The sequence below is a fragment of the Echeneis naucrates genome, chromosome 11 (genome assembly GCF_900963305.1).
Source record: "Echeneis naucrates chromosome 11, fEcheNa1.1, whole genome shotgun sequence".
Taxonomy (NCBI): Eukaryota; Metazoa; Chordata; class Actinopteri; order Carangiformes; family Echeneidae; genus Echeneis; species Echeneis naucrates.
The window spans coordinates 2,109,875-2,129,380 of record NC_042521.1 but is presented as its reverse complement, the minus strand read 5'-3'; the positions used below and the strand labels follow the sequence as shown (position 1 = coordinate 2,129,380).

At 40.5% G+C, this 19,506-nt stretch overlaps 3 protein-coding genes across 7 annotated transcripts; all 3 read right to left on the bottom strand.

Annotated features, from left to right (window-relative positions):
* Nucleotides 1-860: 860 nt before the first annotated feature.
* On the bottom strand, nucleotides 861-4,953 carry LOC115050869 (major histocompatibility complex class I-related gene protein-like). Of its 2 annotated transcripts, XM_029513987.1 has the most exons (6): nucleotides 4,809-4,953; nucleotides 4,351-4,605; nucleotides 3,619-3,897; nucleotides 2,840-3,142; nucleotides 2,559-2,672; nucleotides 861-2,390 (listed from the first exon to the last, which is right to left on the bottom strand). In XM_029513987.1, the coding sequence occupies exons 1-6, from the start codon at nucleotides 4,852-4,854 to the stop codon at nucleotides 2,350-2,352; spliced, it is 1,038 nt and encodes a 345-aa protein (XP_029369847.1). In that variant the 5' UTR covers nucleotides 4,855-4,953; the 3' UTR covers nucleotides 861-2,349. The 2 variants fall into 2 exon arrangements, with proteins under 2 accessions (XP_029369847.1, XP_029369848.1); XM_029513988.1 differs by lacking the exon at nucleotides 3,619-3,897.
* A 1,444-nt stretch (nucleotides 4,954-6,397) lies between these two features.
* On the bottom strand, nucleotides 6,398-12,018 carry LOC115050861 (major histocompatibility complex class I-related gene protein-like). Of its 3 annotated transcripts, XM_029513976.1 has the most exons (10): nucleotides 11,860-12,015; nucleotides 11,068-11,178; nucleotides 10,825-10,978; nucleotides 10,500-10,589; nucleotides 9,619-9,670; nucleotides 9,161-9,415; nucleotides 8,556-8,834; nucleotides 7,776-8,078; nucleotides 7,492-7,605; nucleotides 6,398-7,323 (listed from the first exon to the last, which is right to left on the bottom strand). In XM_029513976.1, the coding sequence occupies exons 4-10, from the start codon at nucleotides 10,536-10,538 to the stop codon at nucleotides 7,283-7,285; spliced, it is 1,083 nt and encodes a 360-aa protein (XP_029369836.1). In that variant the 5' UTR covers nucleotides 10,539-10,589; nucleotides 10,825-10,978; nucleotides 11,068-11,178; nucleotides 11,860-12,015; the 3' UTR covers nucleotides 6,398-7,282. The 3 variants fall into 3 exon arrangements, with proteins under 3 accessions (XP_029369836.1, XP_029369835.1, XP_029369837.1); XM_029513975.1 differs by having other exon boundaries at nucleotides 11,068-12,018; XM_029513977.1 differs by having other exon boundaries at nucleotides 9,619-9,673; nucleotides 10,509-10,589; nucleotides 10,825-12,018.
* A 1,346-nt stretch (nucleotides 12,019-13,364) lies between these two features.
* Nucleotides 13,365-16,608, bottom strand: LOC115050866 (major histocompatibility complex class I-related gene protein-like). 2 transcript variants are annotated; one of them, XM_029513984.1, is made up of 6 exons: nucleotides 16,545-16,608; nucleotides 15,917-16,186; nucleotides 15,321-15,596; nucleotides 14,840-15,142; nucleotides 14,559-14,672; nucleotides 13,365-14,405 (listed from the first exon to the last, which is right to left on the bottom strand). In XM_029513984.1, exons 1-6 carry the CDS (start codon nucleotides 16,591-16,593, stop codon nucleotides 14,365-14,367), a joined length of 1,053 nt encoding a protein of 350 aa, XP_029369844.1. In that variant the 5' UTR covers nucleotides 16,594-16,608; the 3' UTR covers nucleotides 13,365-14,364. The 2 variants fall into 2 exon arrangements, with proteins under 2 accessions (XP_029369844.1, XP_029369845.1); XM_029513985.1 differs by having other exon boundaries at nucleotides 13,371-14,405; nucleotides 16,091-16,186.
* Nucleotides 16,609-19,506: the final 2,898 nt, after the last annotated feature.

Below are 19,506 nucleotides of genomic sequence, written 5' to 3'. Positions count from 1 at the left end.
GGGGAGACACGGGGGAGACGGTGACACAGGCTGCCCCCGGGGTCGTGTATGTGGGGGCAGCAGAGGGAGGGAGGGGACGTATCGGCAGATTTTGTTGGGGTGCAGATGCTCAATATGCAGATGTCTAATCGAATTGTGCGCCGATGAATTGGTTCCCCCTCCTGATTTGCATCAGGACAATCACTGGCAGCGGCTCAGGGGTCAGCGGAGTTCCCCTGGACAAAATGAGCAGCCAGCTGCAGGCGCCCCAGAGAATGACTGAACTTGAAGTAGACTTTACTCAATGACAAGGATATTGATTGATTCAAATTTCTGTCTGTTTGTCTGGGAGAGAGTCTGACATCTGTCTTTCCTGTGAAGATGCTGCTTCTCAAAGTATGAAATCATAAAACATTTATTGTTGTTGCTGTTCACAGTTCCAATTAACTGAGTGCTTTCTTTCACTTCAAATGTTGGACATGAAACATAAATAATAAATAATATATGTAATAAATAAAGAGGCCTCTGTTTTCTGTGCTTGCTTCAACATTTAACTATAAACATGATGAATAATGTCCAGTTATTTATTCCATTAAAGCCAAAGTGGGTGACGACGAACTGGAACAATCAGCCCAGCAGGGTCTCGACGGATCTGATCCAGTCTGAGGTACATACTGGTACAGAGCATTTCCAGTCTTTTCCTGAATCAGATCCTTGATGGTCCTCCTCAGGACCAGGATCTCCAGACACAGGTGGACCTCCAAGAGGACGGAGCGGAAAAATTAGATCAAGTTTCAGACGTTAATGAATGAACTTAAAGCTGCAGTGAAGACGAGAAAAAGAGAGAAGATCTAAATCTGTAAGTTTTTATTTGACCAGAGAAAATGACAAACAATGAAGGACTGAATAACTCCGACGTCTCTCTGTTACTGAGGTCATCTGAGTTTTTTTACTTGGCAGAAACTTGATGTTTTGGTGTTGACGTGTCTGCTCCTCCTTCCAGGAAACCCACTTCCTTTTTGTGGTGAAAGTATTCAGAGCGTCTGAATGCATCATGATATGAATACATCACATTCTGTACCATTCATATGATTCTGTGTCACTCTGAAGGAGGTTTCTCTCACTTGATCCAGGATTCAGAGTTATGTTGCTCTCTGGTGGTAACGTCAGGAACACACATCATCCAGCATCCATCTCACTCATCAAACCCTTCAGATTCAGGCAGACTTTCAGCTTCGGAGACAATTATGAATGTGTTCGTGAAGAATTCGTGAATTCCATCCAGGAGTGACAGGATTACTCGTGGAATTGTGACTACATCACCCGCATCAATGTAGTTTCTTTTTTTGTTGCACAATTCTTTACATGTGATGATACCAACTTTTTTTTTCAGGGTTTAAACCAAACATTCAGCCAAATGCTGAAAGATGAGATGATGAAAAAGAAAATAAAAGTCCTGCCTGACAGAATTTTGGACACCTTCCTTTCTGTTCTTATATTAATTATTACACCAGTTAGGCAACATAAAGAAGTCCAAAGTTCCAGTGAAACTAAAAAGGCCCGCACAAGGAAATAAATCAGTCTTGGACAGCTGTTTAAATCACATCATATTTTTAGTGTGTGACAGGATGACTGATGAATGTCACCCCTCGACATCAGGAGGACTGTGGACAAAAGAGTCTTTATTGAGTATGTGGTGATACAACAACAGTCATGGAAGTAAAGACCACAATCAGATGATCAGGAGAAGTGTACGAGGAACCAGGACCTAAAAATGAGCTGAATGAGGAACAGCTGTCAGGTAACTGGTGCTGAGCCGGGCCGCTGACAGGTAACACACACAGGAAGACACACAAAGAAAAAAATGGTGTTGGAGTAACAGTGAAACTGCTGTCAGAAGCCGGTCTGTGTAACAGAGTGCTAACAAAAGGCCACAAAAGGTCTGTTAATTAAAACTGCTTTTCAAAGATTATGAAAGCCAAAGTGCTGCTCAGAAAACAAGAAGACAAAGAACAAACAATCATTTTACATTTGGAATGACTTTCAGAAGACTTCAGGTCATCAGGAGGAAACAGGTGGAGCGTCATAATGACAAACTCCTTCCTGATGATAAACGGGGCTCATCTGGAACACACACACATCACATTTGTACTTCATTTAAAAAGATCAGCTCCTTAAAGCAGAGATGGATAATGAAACAAAACAGAAGGTGAAAAAGAAGTCATTTTTAAATAAAGTGCAACATTATTTATGTAGATCAACTCAGATCTTTTCACTTTTAGATGTGAACACAACGTGTGAGTGTGTCTTAATCTAACAGATAATATATGATTGGATTGATTTAAACTTTGGATTAATGTCACAGTAACTTCACTCGAGTTCTGTGTCCACTTCTAGTCCCCTTTGGTAACCTGTAATGGAAAAAAGTGTCATATTAATTTTATATTTATATGTTTCATATCTCTCACTGGTTGAAAAGTAAAGCTGAGGTTTGATTTACTGACAGTAAAGGTTTCTGGTTTCTGTGTCTAACCTGCATGTTCACCCATCATGATGAATAAAAACATCTTTTTTCTCACCATGGACTCTCCTCCTCCAGATGAGGAGTCCACAGATACAGGCTGTCAGCAGCAGGAGTCCAACAACACCTCCAACAACAGGACCAACAGGAAACTCTGACGGAGGAACTGGAACTAAAGCAGAACATTTACAGTTTGACACTGAAGATGTTATGAATGACTGTCACAATATTATCACAACTAACTAACTAAATGATGACAGATATGACAGTAAATCAGTAACATGCTGTTAATCCAGAATTAAGGATTAAGATTTTCAGATCAGATAATTTCACTCTTACCTGAGTTGGTCCTGATCCCTGATTGGTCCAGTTTGGTGATGATGTCATCATTCAGTCCATCAAGCTGAAACACACATTCATACTTCCCCCAGTCTTCAGGTCTGACTGATGAAAGGTCCAGGTCTGAACTCTTCTGGAAGGTTCCATCAGGGTTGGGGAGGATCTGTCCTTCTTCCACGTTGTCATGGAGATCGTCTCCACCTTTCCTCCAGAACAACACGGCTTTGTTCGGGTAGAAACCTGTAGCGAAGCAGCTGACTGGAGAGGAGGAAGACTTCTGGAGGAGAGACACTGAGGGACGGTCTGCAGGGAGAGAAAGATCAGTATGTACTGGAATCTATATAAAAAGGTGGCCTTAATCCAAACAGCCACAGAAAACATGAAGGAGGGACCATCACTCCAAATCATTTAAAAGAGCATTTTTCTGAAAGGGATGAACTAAAGTGTCAGCTAGATGCACTCCAAGATAAACTAAAGCAGACCTAGAGATCTTAAATGGAACATTTTTAATTGGAAACTCTTTTGCTTCAGTTTTAATCACCAATAGTTCAATTTTTCTAAGATTTAATTTATATCCAGAATTTGTATGAAAAACTTCTCGGCCTGAAAGTGCTGCTGGGATGGAACATGAGAAATGGACCAAACCAACAAAAGATCATTTGTATATCAGGCCACTTCAAACTCAACCCCATTTTCAGTTATGCCACAGATATCATGATGAGAGTGGAAAACAGTTGACAGTTTCCTTCACAACGGAAAACAAAGGAGGGATTTTCTACCTGTTCTCCGTGGATTGCTCCTCTCATATATCAAATTGTTCTTCAGCCATTCAGGACAAACTACAGTGAAGAGGTTGTTACGCTGTTCATTAGCCCTTTCATCTGCATCCCACCTCAATTTCAACTTTGCAGCTTCTGGTTTCAGAGCATTCCATTTCAAATTCTTAAAGTCAAATGAAATGAGGTCTTCTCCATCATATTCAAACTTCAACAACCCCAAAATATCTCCAGTCTTCTCTTCCCATTCACAGCCAGCTATCATCTGTAAAACATGGACACCTGAGAAAGAGAGAGACAGAAAACAGACTGCAGTTCCAAAAGATGTACAGACGACCTCTGCAGTGTGTGGTGTAATTCTCTTCCCTGGCACCCAGATGTCTTCTACTTATTGTTTTGACTTGCTAGGCGCCAGAGCAGGTCCAGATGACCTGATTCTCATATTGACACACAAACAGAGACAAGTCCTCTGAACCTTGTCTTTCTCCCACATTCCCAAAAATACTCTTCTCTCTGTTCTCTGCTGCTTATCATTCTCTTGCTAAGACTGCAATTCTTACACTGCCACGTCAGGAAGTGTCATTCTTGTTATTGTTTGGATTAAAAAAATCCCAGAAGACAGAGAATTTATTGAAAGAGGCATCTTTGGGTCCCCCAAACTATAAAAACTCACTTTTCTTCATCAGAATGTTTTCACTAAAACATGAAGCTCAATAACAAATAAGACATTTTTACCTCCAGTTTGGTTGAACAGCTCCATTGTCTGATACATTATGGCTTTGAAGAGTGTTGGCAGGACTTCACATTGTTTTGAGAACCAGTCTAGATTTTTAAAAACCTCCTTTGCCCGGTCTTGTTTTACTTCCACCTTCTTTCTGTCACTGTCACAGGAACCCTGTTCGACACCATCAATCAGTGCAGAACCGATAAACTCTGGGAAGTTTGAGATTCCAGAAGATGAAGTCGTAAAAAACTCCAGGGAGTGTTTTTCTGTGGGACAAACACAGTTTCCATATCTATAAATTCACTGTCATTTCAGAACATTTGAATTTTTATTCAGATTCAACAGATCAAGAAAAGTGTGCTCTGTTGATGATTCATTCTGTAGAAACTCTTCCTGCTCTGCTTTTGGAGCAAATCAATCTGCTGCTGCAGCAAAGAGCTCAAAGTGAAGACTGGAAATGTTTTCTTACCTGGAGATGAGACGTGACAGAAGAGGAGCAACAGAAATAATTTCATCTTGGACTGAAAATGAAGAAGAGCAGAGGAACTGAAGAGCTGAGATTAAACGGATACTTTCACTTTGGCCCACAAATTGTTTCAGGTTAGTATGTGATGTGTGTCCTTTTCTCATTATTGGCTGTTTTAGTTCTGCAGATTTCATCTGAACCTGTTTTTCAAGTCTAAAGTTCCTCCTGATCTGCCTGATAAAGTCCAAAACAAAATGCATCATAAAATATAAAGAATGTGACAGATCAGCTGTCAGACAGAAAATATATAGAACAGAGCAGAATACCAAAGTGTCCGACTTCTATTAGAATCTAAATGGTGTTTAACAATGAATAAGACAGTTTAGAGGACACTGAAGCAGATGATGTTGTCCCCTCCTGGAACACATAGTCCCATCCCGACCCCACCAGGCCAACACATTTGTTTTTGTTTTTGGGGCACAACAGGAACGGCTCTAATGATGAGTGTATTTCCCTGGTGTGAATAATTTACTCCTTCCGGTGGTGATCGTTTTGTTATCTTTTTTTTTCAATACTTTATTTACAGCATACCATTTACCATGCATACGGCGTTATAGCCAGGAGAATAAAGATACAGTTACACAGCAAAACTGTACGACAAATGGAACGCAACGAAGATATACAAAGACAGAAAAGAAAAAATACATAAAATAAAACAACGAGTCAGAGTCCAGACAAAATACCAGATAACGGAATAAGGAGAGGGATGGGAATGTAAACTGAGTCATTAGACTTTATAATATTTGTACATGACAAAAACAGTTTTTAGAGCTTTCTGGCTATTAAGTCCATTGATACTATTGGAGTATTGTTTCAGTTTGTTTAGAAAGTGATTACAGTTCCCGGGTCGACACATAACAACAAGACTTCTGTGTTTCTGGAGGTCAACAGGAAGAGGTCAGAAGAACCAACATGTTTAAAGTCAAAGGTGAAACATCCTGTGTGAGATTCTAGTTGTTGTCCACGTGATGGTGCTATCGGCTCCTGTTCCATACAATGGGATGGGACTAAATCCCGCGAGACTTGGAAACAGCTCGGAAGTGTGATCCAAGATGGTGGAATAGGCAATTCAGCGCTGAAACAGGTTTTGTCATTATTGTTACTTTACTTGCTTTTATGTACTAAAGGATAAAACAACACAAAACTTTGAAGAAGTTTACGGTTAAATAAGGTGCAGAATTTCACTGTCTTCCTTCGTCGCCGCTGTCTGCCATGTTCGTATTTGCTTTCACTCCCGCCCGCGCGTAGTTATGACGATGGTCGATGGAGAATGACGTAAACAGGACAGCCCACTGAGTTCCGATACGGGTGGCCGTGAGGTTCAGACTGAGGTCGAATTTCAGGAGGTCTGATCTGTGTCCGACTAAAGCCACATGTGAAAGTGTCCCAGATCCGGATTAAAGGACCAGATTCCGCGGGGTGTGTCCTTAGTCAGTCACATCTGGGTCATATATGGCGATAAATCACATTTATGGGCCCCTAGCTATGGCTAACATCTCATAATAAACTGGTCAGTACTAATGCGGCTCTTTGGACACATTCACATCAGTAAAAAGTTTAATGCAGAAACAGTTTTTAAACGGACTTCAATAACCTGTCAAATGTCCTCATGAAGGTCAGCGGGCCGGGCCCCTGTGCGTTCGGTTCCCGGCCTGGGTCCTTCCTGTGCGGAGTTTGACTGTTTCCTCCCACCGTCCAAAGACATGCATGTATAGTATCGGTTGACTGGAGACTCTAAATCGACCGTAGGTGTGAGTGGTTGTTTGTCTGCGTTTGTCCTTGTGTGTTGCCCCTGTTACACTTAAAAGAACGAGGATATTCTTGTGTAGCACATTAAATTTTATTCTGTAGGAACAACAATAAACACACACATCAGTCCTCAGCATCTGTGCCTCACCATCTCACGACTGCTGTCTAACGTCTTGCTCGCTCCGCTACTGAGCGGCGTCAGCTACCGAGGCCGTTTAGACACAGCGCCCTCTGCTGACCAGGCGGTCCCACCGTGTAAATACAAACATTCATGAGCAAATAACCGAAAACCATCATCAACATATCACAGGGTGATTTCAGCCTGTTTTCTAAAGTCCTTCGCTGTTAATAATATATATAGAAATTATATAATTCCTGAGATTTCTTAATTTCTTAAATGGGGGGTAAGATATGTTGGTGAAGTCCTAATGTCTCTCTCTGAAAACACTTTGTGCTGCAGCGACCTGTCCAGGGTGAACCCGGACCCTCGAACCAATGTGAGCTGGGATTGGCTCCAGCAGCCCCGCGACCCGGATACAGATAAAGCGGATTAAGATGAGTGAGTGAGTGAGGTCATGGTGTCATTATCTCTCTCTTTGTAATATACATTTACATTTTTTCTCCTTTTTCTATGAATGTATAAACTTTGAATACATATCAGAGTAACTTCAATGAAGATCTGTTTCTGCTCTTGATCCCCTTTGGTAACCTGTAATGGAAAAAAGTGTCATATTAATTTTATATTTATATGTTTCATATCTCTCACTGGTTGAAAAGTAAAGCTGAGGTTTGATTTACTGACAGTAAATGTTTCTGGTTTCTGTGTCTAACCTGCATGTTCACCCATCATGATGAATAAAAACATCTTTTTTCTCACCATGGACTCTCCTCCTCCAGATGAGGAGTCCACAGATACAGGCTGTCAGCAGCAGGAGTCCAACAACACCTCCAACAACAGGACCAACAGGAAACTCTGACGGAGGAACTGGAACTAAAGCAGAACATTTACAGTTTGACACTGAAGATGTTATGAATGACTGTCACAATATCATCACAACTAACTAACTAAATGATGACAGATATGACAGTAAATCAGTAACATGCTGTTAATCCTGAATTAAGGATTAAGATTTTCAGATCAGATTATTATTTCACTCTTACCTGAGTTGGTCCTGATCACTGATTGGTCCAGTTTGGTGATGATGTCGTCCTTCAGCCCATCAAGCTGAAACACACATTCATACTTCCCCCAGTCTTCAGGTCTGACTGATGAAAGGTCCAGGTCTGAACTCTTCTGGAAGGTTCCATCAGGGTTGGGGAGGATCTCTCCTTCTTCCACGTTGTCATGGAGATCGTCTCCATCTTTCCTCCAGAACAACACGGCTTTGTTCGGGTAGAAACCTGTAGCGAAGCAGCTGACTGGAGAGGAGGAAGACTTCTGGAGGAGAGACACTGAGGGACGGTCTGCAGGGAGAGAAAGATCAGTATGTACTGGAATCGATATAAAAAGGTGGCCTTAATCCAAACAGCCACAGAAACATGAAGGAGGGACCATCACTCCAAATCATTTAAAAGAGCATTTTTCTGAAAGGGATGAACTAAAGTGTCAGCTAGATGCACTCCAAGATAAACTAAAGCAGACCTAGAGATCTTAAATAGAACATTTTTAATTGGAAACTCTTTTGCTTCAGTTTTAATCACCAATAGTTCAATTTTTCTAAAATTTAATTTATATCCAGAATTTGTATGAAAAACTTCTCGGCCTGAAAGTGCTGCTAGGATGGAACATGAGAAATGGACCAAACCAACAAAAGATCATTTGTAAAACAGGCGACTTCAAACTCAACCCCATTTTCAGTTATGCCACAGATATCATGATGAGAGTGGAAAACAGTTGACAGAGTTTCCTTCTTAACGGAAAACAAAGGAGGGATTTTCTACCTGTTCTCCGTGGAATGCTCCTCTCATGTAACACACAGATCTTCATCAATCCAGGAAAAACTACAGTTAAGAGGTTGTTAAGCTGTTCATTAATCCTTTTATCAGCATTCCACCTCATTTCCATTATGGCAGCTTCTGGTTTCAGAGCATTCCATTTCAAATTCTTAAAGTCGAATGAAATGAGGTCTTCTCCATCATATCCAAGCGTCAACAAACCAAAAACATCTCCAGTCTTCTCGTCCCATTCGAAGCAACCTTTCATCTGTAAAACGTGGACACCTGAGAAAGAGAGAGACAGAAAACAGACTGCAGTTCCAAAAGATGTACAGACGACCTCTCCAGTAGAAATGTGTTCTCAAAAACACTCTTCTCTCTGTTCTCTGCTTCTTATAATTCTTGGAGAGAGTCTTGCAAAGACTTAAATTCTTACACTGCCACGTCAGCAAGTGTCATTTTTATCATTGTTTGGATTGAAAAAATCCCTGAAGACAGAGAATTTATTCAAAGAGGCATCTTTGGGTCCCCCAAACTATAAAAACTCACTTTTCTTCATCAGAATGTTTTCACTAAAACGTGAAGCTCAATAACAAATAAGACATTTTTACCTCCAGTTTGGTTGAACAGCTGCATTGTGTCATACATTATGGCTTTGAAGAGCTGTGCCAGGACTTCACACTCTTTCAACAACCAGTCTAGATTTTCAAGAATCTCCTTTGCTTGATCTTTTTTTAACTCCACCTTCTTTCTGTCACTGTCATAGGAACCCTGTTCAACACCATCAACCACTGCAGAACCGATAAACTCTGGGAAGTTTGAGATTCCAGAAGATGTAGTTGTGAAAAACTCCAGGAAGTGTTTTTCTGTGGGACAAACACAGTTTCCATATCTATAAATTCACTGTCATTTCAGAACATTTGAATTTTTATTCAGATTCAACAGATCAAGAAAAGTGTGCTCTGTTGGTGATTCAGTCTGTAGAAACTCTTCCTGCTCTGCTTTTGGAGCAAATCAATCTGCTGCTGCAGCAAAGAGCTCAAAGTGAAGACTTGAAATGTTTTCTTACCTGGAGATGAGACGTGACAGAAGAGGAGCAACAGAAATAATTTCATCTTGGACTGAAACGAAGAAGAGCAGAGGAACTGAGGGTTAGGGTACTTTCACTTTGGTCCACAAATTATTTCAGGTTAGTATGTGATGTGTGTCGATTTCTCATTATTGGCTGTTTTAGTTCTGCAGATTTCATCTGAACCTGTTTTTCCAATGTAAAGTTCCTCCTGATCTGCCTGATAAAGTCCAAAACAAAATGCATCATAAAATATAAAGAATGTGACAGATCAGCTGTCAGACAGAAAATATATAGAACAGAGCAGAATACCAAAGTGTCCGACTTCTATTAGAATCTAAATGGTGTTTAACAATGAATAAGACAGTTTAGAGGACACTGAAGCAGATGATGTTGCCTCTTCCTTCATTCCACAGAAGACGTTATGTGTATTGTTTATCTGAGGCTCCTCTGTGTGGTGAAGCAGAGGTTTGAACACAGAACATCAACCTTTAACAGAGGAGGAGCCACAGAGCTCAGCTAAAACAGCACACAAACATTTTGACCCCCCAGAAAATGTCAGATAAATCAAAGGTTAAAGGTCAAACTAACTACAGACAAATGAACAAACAGCCAGCAAAACATTTAGTTCATCACCTCCATCAGGATTTTATGTGTTTTGCTGATTAACTTAATATTTTAAAATGTTTTATCATCGTCCTTCATTGCTTCACTTTTCTATCAAACTATAAAGTTTCTTTTATCATTTTAATTTCCCATCATCAATTTTATATTTTGCAGTAGAGCACTTTGTAACTGTGTTCTTCAGAATGTGCCATTAAATGAAGCTTGTTATTAATGTTAAAATAGAGAGTGGGATAGAAAATGAACTGTGATCCCACCTGCTTCTGCTTCTGAAATGTGACCAACAACTTTTCCATTTCGTGTTGATGGAGACAGAAGAAGGCAGAGTTGGTTTGAGATCAGCTCCCCTGAAAAGAGCAGCTGCAGTCAGTTATCAGGCCAAAGTTAGAGCCTGTGATTCTACAGCTGTTGTTACTCTGTATTACAGCAAACTACACAAACACTGAATTCATCAGCAGTCAAATCAAATTGGAAAAAAGAGAAACATAAGACAGCAGGCTGATATTTTGTCCTTCAGGGCTTCATGTTCACAGATTAAAAACAATCCTGTCGTCCACATGCCGTCATGTGAAGTGATCTTACCTTCAAGTGGGAGACCAACCACGGTGATGTTTGTATGGAGTCTTGAAAAGAATAAAAAGGTTAAAATGACCGAGAAACAGATTTGAGTTCAGTTAAAGAAGAGGAGCATGGAGCTGTTGGTGAAGAGTGGAACATCGCCTCAAATCTCTTCTCTCTTAAACAGAAAGAAGGAACTGATACCAATGACGTGCAGCAAAACATCAGTCACATTACAGCGAGGATGGCTGTACAGTCTAGTCTTACTCAGCAGCGTTCCTGGGAAGTCGGCCGAGGGGAACCGTACATGGCATGAATGTTTTCATTTTCTTCCACCTCTTCTTCTTTCCTGTGTGTCGTCAGTAACAGTACAGGAACCTGGACCAATTCACTTCAGTCAGACTTCCTAACTTGGCCTAAAACAGCTTCACACTGTGACATCAGAATCTCAACAAAATCAACTCTTAGCAGTCGAATATTTATTTTAATCGTGATACGCATCATTCCTATCAGGTTTAAATGACAATTTAAACATAAAAAGAAACATTGATAAAATCATTTTGGGGTCAGCTGCTGTTTAATAGACATCTGACAGATTATATCAAAGTCCTAAAATGAATCATTACCTGGTCATTAGTGTTCCAACACACTGCTGCCCCACAGGTCATCTGTCCCTAAGGGTTTCTGCCCCACGTTGTCATGGAGATCGTCTCCACTTTTCCTCCAGAACAACAACCCTAACCCTCTCCTCTTTGGCAGATTGTCCTGTTATTGGTCCCTTCAGTGTTTCTGTGTTTCTGGTTTTGTAGGTTATTGCCTGTTGGATTTGTCCCTCAGCCTGATCTCTGGGGATTTCCTGGTTATGAACTGAGCTCTGACTAAACTGACCTCTGACCCCTGCTGTCTGTCTTTCAGATCCGTGTCTGATACAGTCTATGAAGAAAAGTGTGCTCTGTTGGTGATTCAGTCTGTAGAAACTCTTCCTGCTCTGCTTTTGGAGCAAATCAATCTGCTGCTGCAGCAAAGAGCTCAAAGTGAAGACTTGAAATGTTTTATTACCTGGAGATGAGACGTGACAGAAGAGGAGCAACAGAAATAATTTCATCTTGGACTGAAAACGAAGAAGAGCCGAGGAACTGAAGAGCTGAGATTAAACTGATACTTTCACTTTGGCCCACAAATTGTTTCAGGTTAGTATGTGATGTGTGTCGATTTCTCATTATTTGCTGTTTTAGTTCTGCAGATTTCATCTGAACCTGTTTTTCAAGTGCAAAGTTCCTCCTGATCTGCCTGATAAAGTCCAAAACAAAATGCATCATCAAATATAAAGAATGTGACAGATCAGCTGTCAGACAGAAAATATATAGAACAGAGCAGAATACCAAACAGTCCGACTTCTATTAGAATCTAAATGGTGTTTAACAATGAATAAGACAGTTTAGAGGACACTGAAGCAGATGATGTTGCCTCTTCTTGGGAGGCATGGTCCCATTCTGACCCCGTTCTCTGGGCCCACACATAACAACAAGACTTCTGTGTTTCCGGAGGTCAACAGGAAGAGGTCAGAAGAACCAACATATTTAGGGTCAAAGGTGAAACATCCTGTGTGAGATTCTCGTTGTTGTCCACGTGATGGTGCTATCGGCTCCTGTTCCATACAATAGGATGGGACTAAATCCCGCGAGACTTTGAAACAGCTCGGAAGTGTGATCCAAGATGGCGGAATAGGCAATTCAGCGCTGAAACAGGTTTTGTCATTATTGTTACTTTACTTGTTTTTATGTACTAAATGATAAAACAATACAAAACTTTGAAAGAGTTTACGGTTAAATAAGGTGCAGAATTTCACTGTCTTCCTTCGTCGCCGCATTCTGCCATGTTTGTTTTTGTTTTGACTCCCGCCCGCGCGTAGTTATGACGATTGTCGATGGAGAGTGATGTAAACAGGACAGCCCACTGAGTTCCGATACGGGTGGCCGTGAGGTTCAGACTGAGGTCGAATTTCAGGAGGTCTGATCTGTGTCCGACTAAAGTCACATGTGAAAGTGTCCCAGATCCGGATTAAAGGATCAGATTCCGCGGGGTGTGTCCTTAGTCAGTCACATCTGGGTCATATATGACGATAAATCACATTTATGTGACTGTAGCTGGAGATCACTTTGAATTTTGAGCGCCAAGTTTCCTCAAATTCAACCGCTTTTTCTACAATACAGCAGTCAGAAAGACAAACCACTAATTTTACATTAAGGCTCCCTAACCTTCACCAAAGACAACATGTATTTACATATATTAGTCTAGTTACAATACAAAATTGTTAAGCTCGATAAAATACTCGATACTGTGAGGATACTCTCACACACACACAAAATAAAATGCTGACAATTGAAAAGGTCTAAAAATGTATTCAGATGAAAAACACAAAAATAACATTTTGAATTTTAGCATCAAACTAAATATCTAAACAAAAACACAAGACAAGTTAAAAGAATTAGTGCAAAAACAATACAATTACATTTTGTTGTTAGTTTAAATAATTAAATCTAATTATTACATTGACATTACCTATTAACATCATAGTTGGGCTGGAGAATAACATTAGCCTTGAGCCGGTGGCTAAGGGCCCCTAGCTATGGCTAACATCTCATAATAAACTGGTCAGTACTAATGCGGCTCTTTGGACACATTCACATCAGTAAAAAGTTTAATGCAGAAACAGTTTTTAAACGGACTTCAATAACCTGTCAAGTGTCCTCATGAAGGTCAGCGGGCCGGGCCCCTGTGGGTTCGGTTCCCGGCCTGGGTCCTTCCTGTGCGGAGTTTGACTGTTTCCTCCCACCGTCCAAAGACATGCATGTACAGTATCGGTTGACTGGAGACTCTAAATCGACCGTAGGTGTGAGTGGTCATTTGTCTCCGTTTGTCCTTGTGTGTTGCCCCTGTTACACTTAAAAGAACGAGGATATTCTTGTGTAGCACATTAAATTTTATATTCTGTAGGAACAACAACAAACACACACATCAGTCCTCAGCATCTGTGCCTCACCATCTCACGACTGCTGTCTAACGTCTTGCTCGCTCCGCTACTGAGCGGCGTCAGCTACCGAGGCCGTTTAGACACAGCGCCCTCTGCTGACCAGGCGGTCCCACCGTGTAAATACAAACATTCATGAGCAAATAACCGAAAACCATCATCAACATATCACAGGGTGATTTCAGCCTGTTTTCTAAAGTCCTTCGCTGTTAATAATATATATAGAAATTATATAATTCCTGAGATTTCTTAATTTCTTAAATGGGGGGTAAGATATTTTGGTGAAGTCCTAATGTCTCTCTCTGAAAACACTTTGTGCTGCAGCGACCTGTCCAGGGTGAACCCGGACCCTCGAACCAATGTGAGCTGGGATTGGCTCCAGCAGCCCCGCGACCCGGATACAGATAAAGCGGATTAAGATGAGTGAGTGAATGAGGTCATGGTGTCATTATCTCTCTCTTTGTAATATACATTTACATTTTTTTCTCCTTTTTCTATGAATGTATACATTTTGAATACGTATCAGAGTAACTTCAATGAAGAACTGTTTCTGCTCTTGATCCCCTTTGGTAACCTGTAATGGAAAAAAGTGTCATATTAATTTCATATCTCTCACTGGTTGAAAAGTAAAGCTGAGGTTTGATTTACTGACAGTAAAGGTTTCTGGTTTCTGTGTCTAACCTGCATGTTCACCCATCATGATGAATAAAAACATCTTTTTTCTCACCATGGACTCTCCTCCTCCAGATGAGGAGTCCACAGATACAGGCTGTCAGCAGCAGGAGTCCAACAACACCTCCAACAACAGGACCAACAGGAAACTCTGACGGAGGAACTGGAACTAAAGCAGAACATTTACAGTTTGACACTGAAGATGTTATGAATGACTGTCACAATATTATCACAACTAACTAACTAAATGATGACAGATATGACAGTAAATCAGTAACATGCTGTTAATCCAGAATTAAGGATTAAGACTTTTAGATCAGATAATTTCACTCTTACCTGAGTTGGTCCTGATCCCTGATTGGTCCAGTTTGGTGATGATGTCATCATTCAGTCCAGAGAGCTGAAACACACATTCATACTTCCCCCAGTCTTCAGGTCTGACTGATGAAAGGTCCAGGTCTGAACTCTTCTGGAAGGTTCCATCAGGGTTGGGGAGGATCTGTCCTTCTTCCACGTTGTCATGGAGATCGTCTCCATCTTTCCTCCAGAACAACACGGCTTTGTTCGGGTAGAAACCTGTAGCGAAGCAGCTGACTGGAGAGGAGGAAGACTTCTGGAGGAGAGACACTGAGGGACGGTCTGCAGAGAGAGACATTAGTTCATACTGGGAAATTTTGCATGCAGGTGAACCTCGTGGAAAAATTCTGCAAAGTTAGAGGAATGCACATGTGGACATCCAAGTATTTAATTGTCAAATCTGTTTGAAAAAAATTGTTGTGAATATTTTTGGCCATATCACTCAGCCCTGTGATTCTACCTGTTCTCAGCAGGGAGCTCTTCCCATACGTCAGGGTCGTCTTCAGCAAAGTGGGGCAGATCTGATAGTAGAGATTCCTGTTGGCCTCAGTGACCGCTCTGTCTGCGTCCCATCTCTGTTTGACGCTGACAGCCTGCGGTTGCAGAGCGATCCATGTCAAAGTGCTCATGTCGAACGATATGAAGTCTTCTCCATCAAAACCAAACTTCATAAAACCTGCGACCTGCCCGGAGGTCTCGCTCCATTCACAGCCGCTCCTCAGCTGTAAGACAACACCTGATGAGGAGACAGAAAGCAAACGGTGCCATACAAAGTTTAGCATTTTCAACAATTCCAGTGCTTTAGGAGGAAATGATTCTTCACGAAGGTCACCACGTTGGCATTTTCAGATATTTCATGTAGACCAACCAGATTCAGGTTTTCTGGCATGATTTTGTTATTGATATAATGCTGTTGGGTCATTCAGAGGGAGGTTTGTCTTTCCAGGTCACATCCAATCAGCTGACTTTGATGAAGGTGTTGAAGCACACATACCTCTGTTAATGTCATGTCATGTCGAATAAATATGCAAAAGTGAGCCAAAAACAAAAATATACCTTTATCATGTCTGAAAATCTGCATAAAATAATGCAGGATGGTTTTGAGGATCTGAGGCTGATTCACAGAACACTGTTTGTCGAACCAAAGCTGCTGTTGAGAGTTGTCTTTAAAATAATCTGTCACCCAGTCCTGTTTTGGTTGGATTGTCTTTGTGTTGCTGTCACAATAACCTGCTGCAACGTCATCAACCTGTGCAGCTGCTATGAACTCTGGGACATTTGAGACTCCAGAAGACACAGTGGCGAAAAACTTCAGGGAGTGTTTTTCTGTGGGACGAGAAAAATCATAAATATACACGATGGTGATGATGATGATGATGATACTTGTTTATGAGTTCAACACATCATGAATATTGCTCTAAATTTACTCTTAATGTCTTACCATCACCTGTTCTGTCTTTTGCTGATTAACTTAATATTTTAAAATGTTTTATCTCATCGTCCTTCATTGCCTCACTTTTCTATCAAACTATAAAGTTTCTTTTATCATTTTCATTTCCCATCATCAATTTTATATTTTGCAGTAGAGCACTTTGTAACTGTGTTCTTCAGAATGTGCCATTAAATGAAGCTTGTTATTAATGTTAAAATAGAGAGTGGGATAGAAAATGAACTGTGATCCCACCTGCTTCTGAAATGTGACCAAAAAGAAGCAACAACAACAACTTTTCCATCTTGTGTTGATGACGTAGAAGGCACACTGAAAAAAAATGAGTGTTATTTATTCGGGAAAACTTTGGCAAGTTTTTGCACTAAACCAACGACTTTTCTAACTTTTATTTATGGGCTGTATTGAACTAAGTCGCTGTTTTTTGCTGTACCACAGTCCATCACTCATTCACCAATTAACCAATTAACCTAGACGGCTGCCCACACAGGGAATCGAACCACTAAGGACCACCAGAAATTGAATTTTATAATTTTTTGGCAAACTAAGATTACACTGCATAATAACAACAATGAGAGCTTCCTCTTTAGCTTATTTATAATAATTAACATCAAAAGAGGCTTTGGTGGTGATGTCTGTGTTTGGGGCGTATACATTTACAGATCATGCAAATGTATTAAGCCTAATTACATTTGATATTGGCCATACAGTTAACAAGACAACAACAGTCTCTGTCAGCAGACTGTGTGGGGCGTCAATCAGGGCTACACGATAACTTGTTTTTGTTTGTTATTCTTGTTATAAATAGTTTTACTTGATAATTCAAGTTCTCATTGACACTTATAATTAGGAAGTAAATATTGTATTATTGACAGTTAACCTAATAACTATTACAACACCACAAAATCATTTTTTTCAGTGCAGAGTTGGTTTGAGATCAGCTCCCCTGAAAAGAGCAGCTGCAGTCAGTTATCAGGCCAAAGTTAGAGCCTGTGATTCTACAGCTGTTGTTACTCTGTATTACAGCAAACTACACAAACACTGAATTCATCAGCAGTCAAATCAAATTGGAAAAAAGAGAAACATAAGACAGCGGGCTGATATTTTGTCCTTCAGGGCTTCATGTTCACAGATTAAAAACAATCCTCTCGTCCACATGCCGTCATGTGAAGTGATCTTACCTTAAAGTGGGAGACCAACCACGGTGATGTTTGTATGGAGTCTTGAAAAGAATAAAAAGGTTAAAATGACCGAGAAACAGATTTGAGTTCAGTTAAAGAAGAGGAGCATGGAGCTGTTGGTGAAGAGTGGAACATCGCCTCAAATCTCTTCTCTCTTAAGCACAGAAAGAGAGGAACTGATACCTCCTGTTCTGTATTTATATGGTTAGAACATTATAATTATTGATGAAAAGAAGAAATAAAAGTGGCCAAAGACACACAGAAAAACAACACAGTCACATTCTGTGAGGTTGGCTGCACAATCCAGTCTTGCTCAACAGAGTTACTGGGAAGTCTAAATCAGTCATTTCTTAAAAAAAAAAAAGAAATAATATAATAATGATTTTAAAATGATGATGTAGCCTGACGTTTTGTCTATCAGGTTAAATGATCATATTCCAGAAAGCTTTACGCTTCTTAGTGAGAGATTAGGTGTCCCGGTGTTTCAGGGGAGTATCTGTCATTTATCTCAGTAACATTCTCCGGCCACACATCACCAACCTCACACACTGTGGACGTGTGCTCACATCACAGCACATTTTATGTGTGGCGCTAAGTTGTGTTTTTTTTTTTTTTTTTCTTGCTTTACAACATCAGTGATGCAGAGCACTTTGGAAAGGCAACAGTGTGTGTAGCTGTGAGAAAAAGAACAGTAACAGCTGTTCCCAATGATGGGAGTGTTCCCGGGACAGAAACCTGTAAGAAATATCAAAGAGGAAGTCAACAGGATTCAGAAATCATAAATGATACACATTCTGCTGGCAGCAGACAGCGTTTCTTCTTCATCTCCATCATCCTGCTCCTGTGATGTTTCAGAATACTTCCAACAGCCATCTGAGGTCAGTTCTGAGTCTGGAATACTTACTGCTGCCGGGTGTTCGACTGTTTCAGATGACACCATCCACAACTGTTGGGGGGGGGGTTAGGGTTAGTGTTAGGGAAGTGTGATATGTCAGTTTTATCTTTTAAAGGACACCAGTGTATTATTACATCTGATGCAGGCACCCTCAGCTCCTCAGCCTGTCAGAGGTGGTGCCTTCTTTCTGTTGAGCAGAATTTATTTTCTTCTTTTTTTTTTAATTTGCAGATTTTATTTTGTCTGTGTACACATCCTCACTTTTTGAATTACCTCAATAAAAATGGGTAAACATTGTATGATGGGTATTAAATGAGCTGAGCCTTGTTCATCCTCTCCATCAGCCTGCATTCAGACCTCCAGCTCCATCAGGGTGAAGTAACTGGATCATTTTCTCGGTTGTCATGGTGACTCGAGGTATCGGGGCTCCATTGATGAGGGCTTTTTAAAGAAGTTGTGCAACTCAGATCAGCTTTTCCGGTACCGGTTAGCTGTAAACATCGATGTGTGCCATCTCCGGCCGTCCAGTGAGACAGTCATACCGTTTTCTCCACAACTGGAGTGTTAAAATAACCATCTGACATGTTGAACTACCGGACGGCGTTTTTTCAGTTGTGCCGCCGATTGTTTTCTCTTCCGGTGGGTGTGGCTTCTGGTGTATGACGCGTTACGTTCTGTCTCTGTAAACACGGAAACGAGAATCTATTTTTTTTTATTAGCATAGATTACAAGTTTGCATATCTCGGACATAAAAGAATCACACAATGCAAAGGTTATAAAGTTGCAGATCTTGAACATAAAACAGAGAAGCACAATAAGACTTAACTTGTCAGAGGGAATAAGAGTCTTACAGGAAAATGGCGAAATGTACACAGACATTCATGGTTTTTATTGCCTTTTGATGAAGAGAAAAAAGTGCTGCTTGATCTCACCGTGAAAAGCAATAAAGAATTTTTTTGTGTGTGAACTTACACTTGTGAATGTGACATTTAGCCAAAAGAATGATGAGATCGATAATGAACGTTTCATTAGGCTTTGTCTTATTTCTCTTATAGTCAAAGAGTCCAAACAGCACATCCCTTCATAACAGTTTATTTGTTTTGTTTTTTTACAATATTGTTAG

Excerpts from the sequence above, each read along its gene's own strand:
- LOC115050869 (XM_029513987.1), bottom strand. The coding sequence starts at position 4,854 with ATGAAATTATTTCTGTTGCTCCTCTTCTGTCACGTCTCATCTCCAG. Across the intron at positions 3,898-4,350 it reads GCTGTTCAACCAAACTGGAG|GTGTCCATGTTTTACAGATG; the intron begins GTAAAAATGTCT and ends TCTCTTTCTCAG. Across the intron at positions 2,673-2,839 it reads AGGGATCAGGACCAACTCAG|TTCCAGTTCCTCCGTCAGAG; the intron begins GTAAGAGTGAAA and ends GTTCTGCTTTAG.
- LOC115050861 (XM_029513975.1), bottom strand. The coding sequence starts at position 10,538 with ATGGAAAAGTTGTTGGTCACATTTCAGAAGCAGAAGCAG. Across the intron at positions 7,606-7,775 it reads AGTGATCAGGACCAACTCAG|TTCCAGTTCCTCCGTCAGAG; the intron begins GTAAGAGTGAAA and ends GTTCTGCTTTAG. Across the intron at positions 7,324-7,491 it reads CTGGAGGAGGAGAGTCCATG|GTTACCAAAGGGGATCAAGA; the intron begins GTGAGAAAAAAG and ends TTTCCATTACAG.
- LOC115050866 (XM_029513984.1), bottom strand. The coding sequence starts at position 16,593 with ATGGAAAAGTTGTTGTTGTTGCTTCTTTTTGGTCACATTTCAGAAGCA. Across the intron at positions 16,187-16,544 it reads TGGTCACATTTCAGAAGCAG|AAAAACACTCCCTGAAGTTT; the intron begins GTGGGATCACAG and ends CTCGTCCCACAG. Across the intron at positions 14,406-14,558 it reads CTGGAGGAGGAGAGTCCATG|GTTACCAAAGGGGATCAAGA; the intron begins GTGAGAAAAAAG and ends TTTCCATTACAG.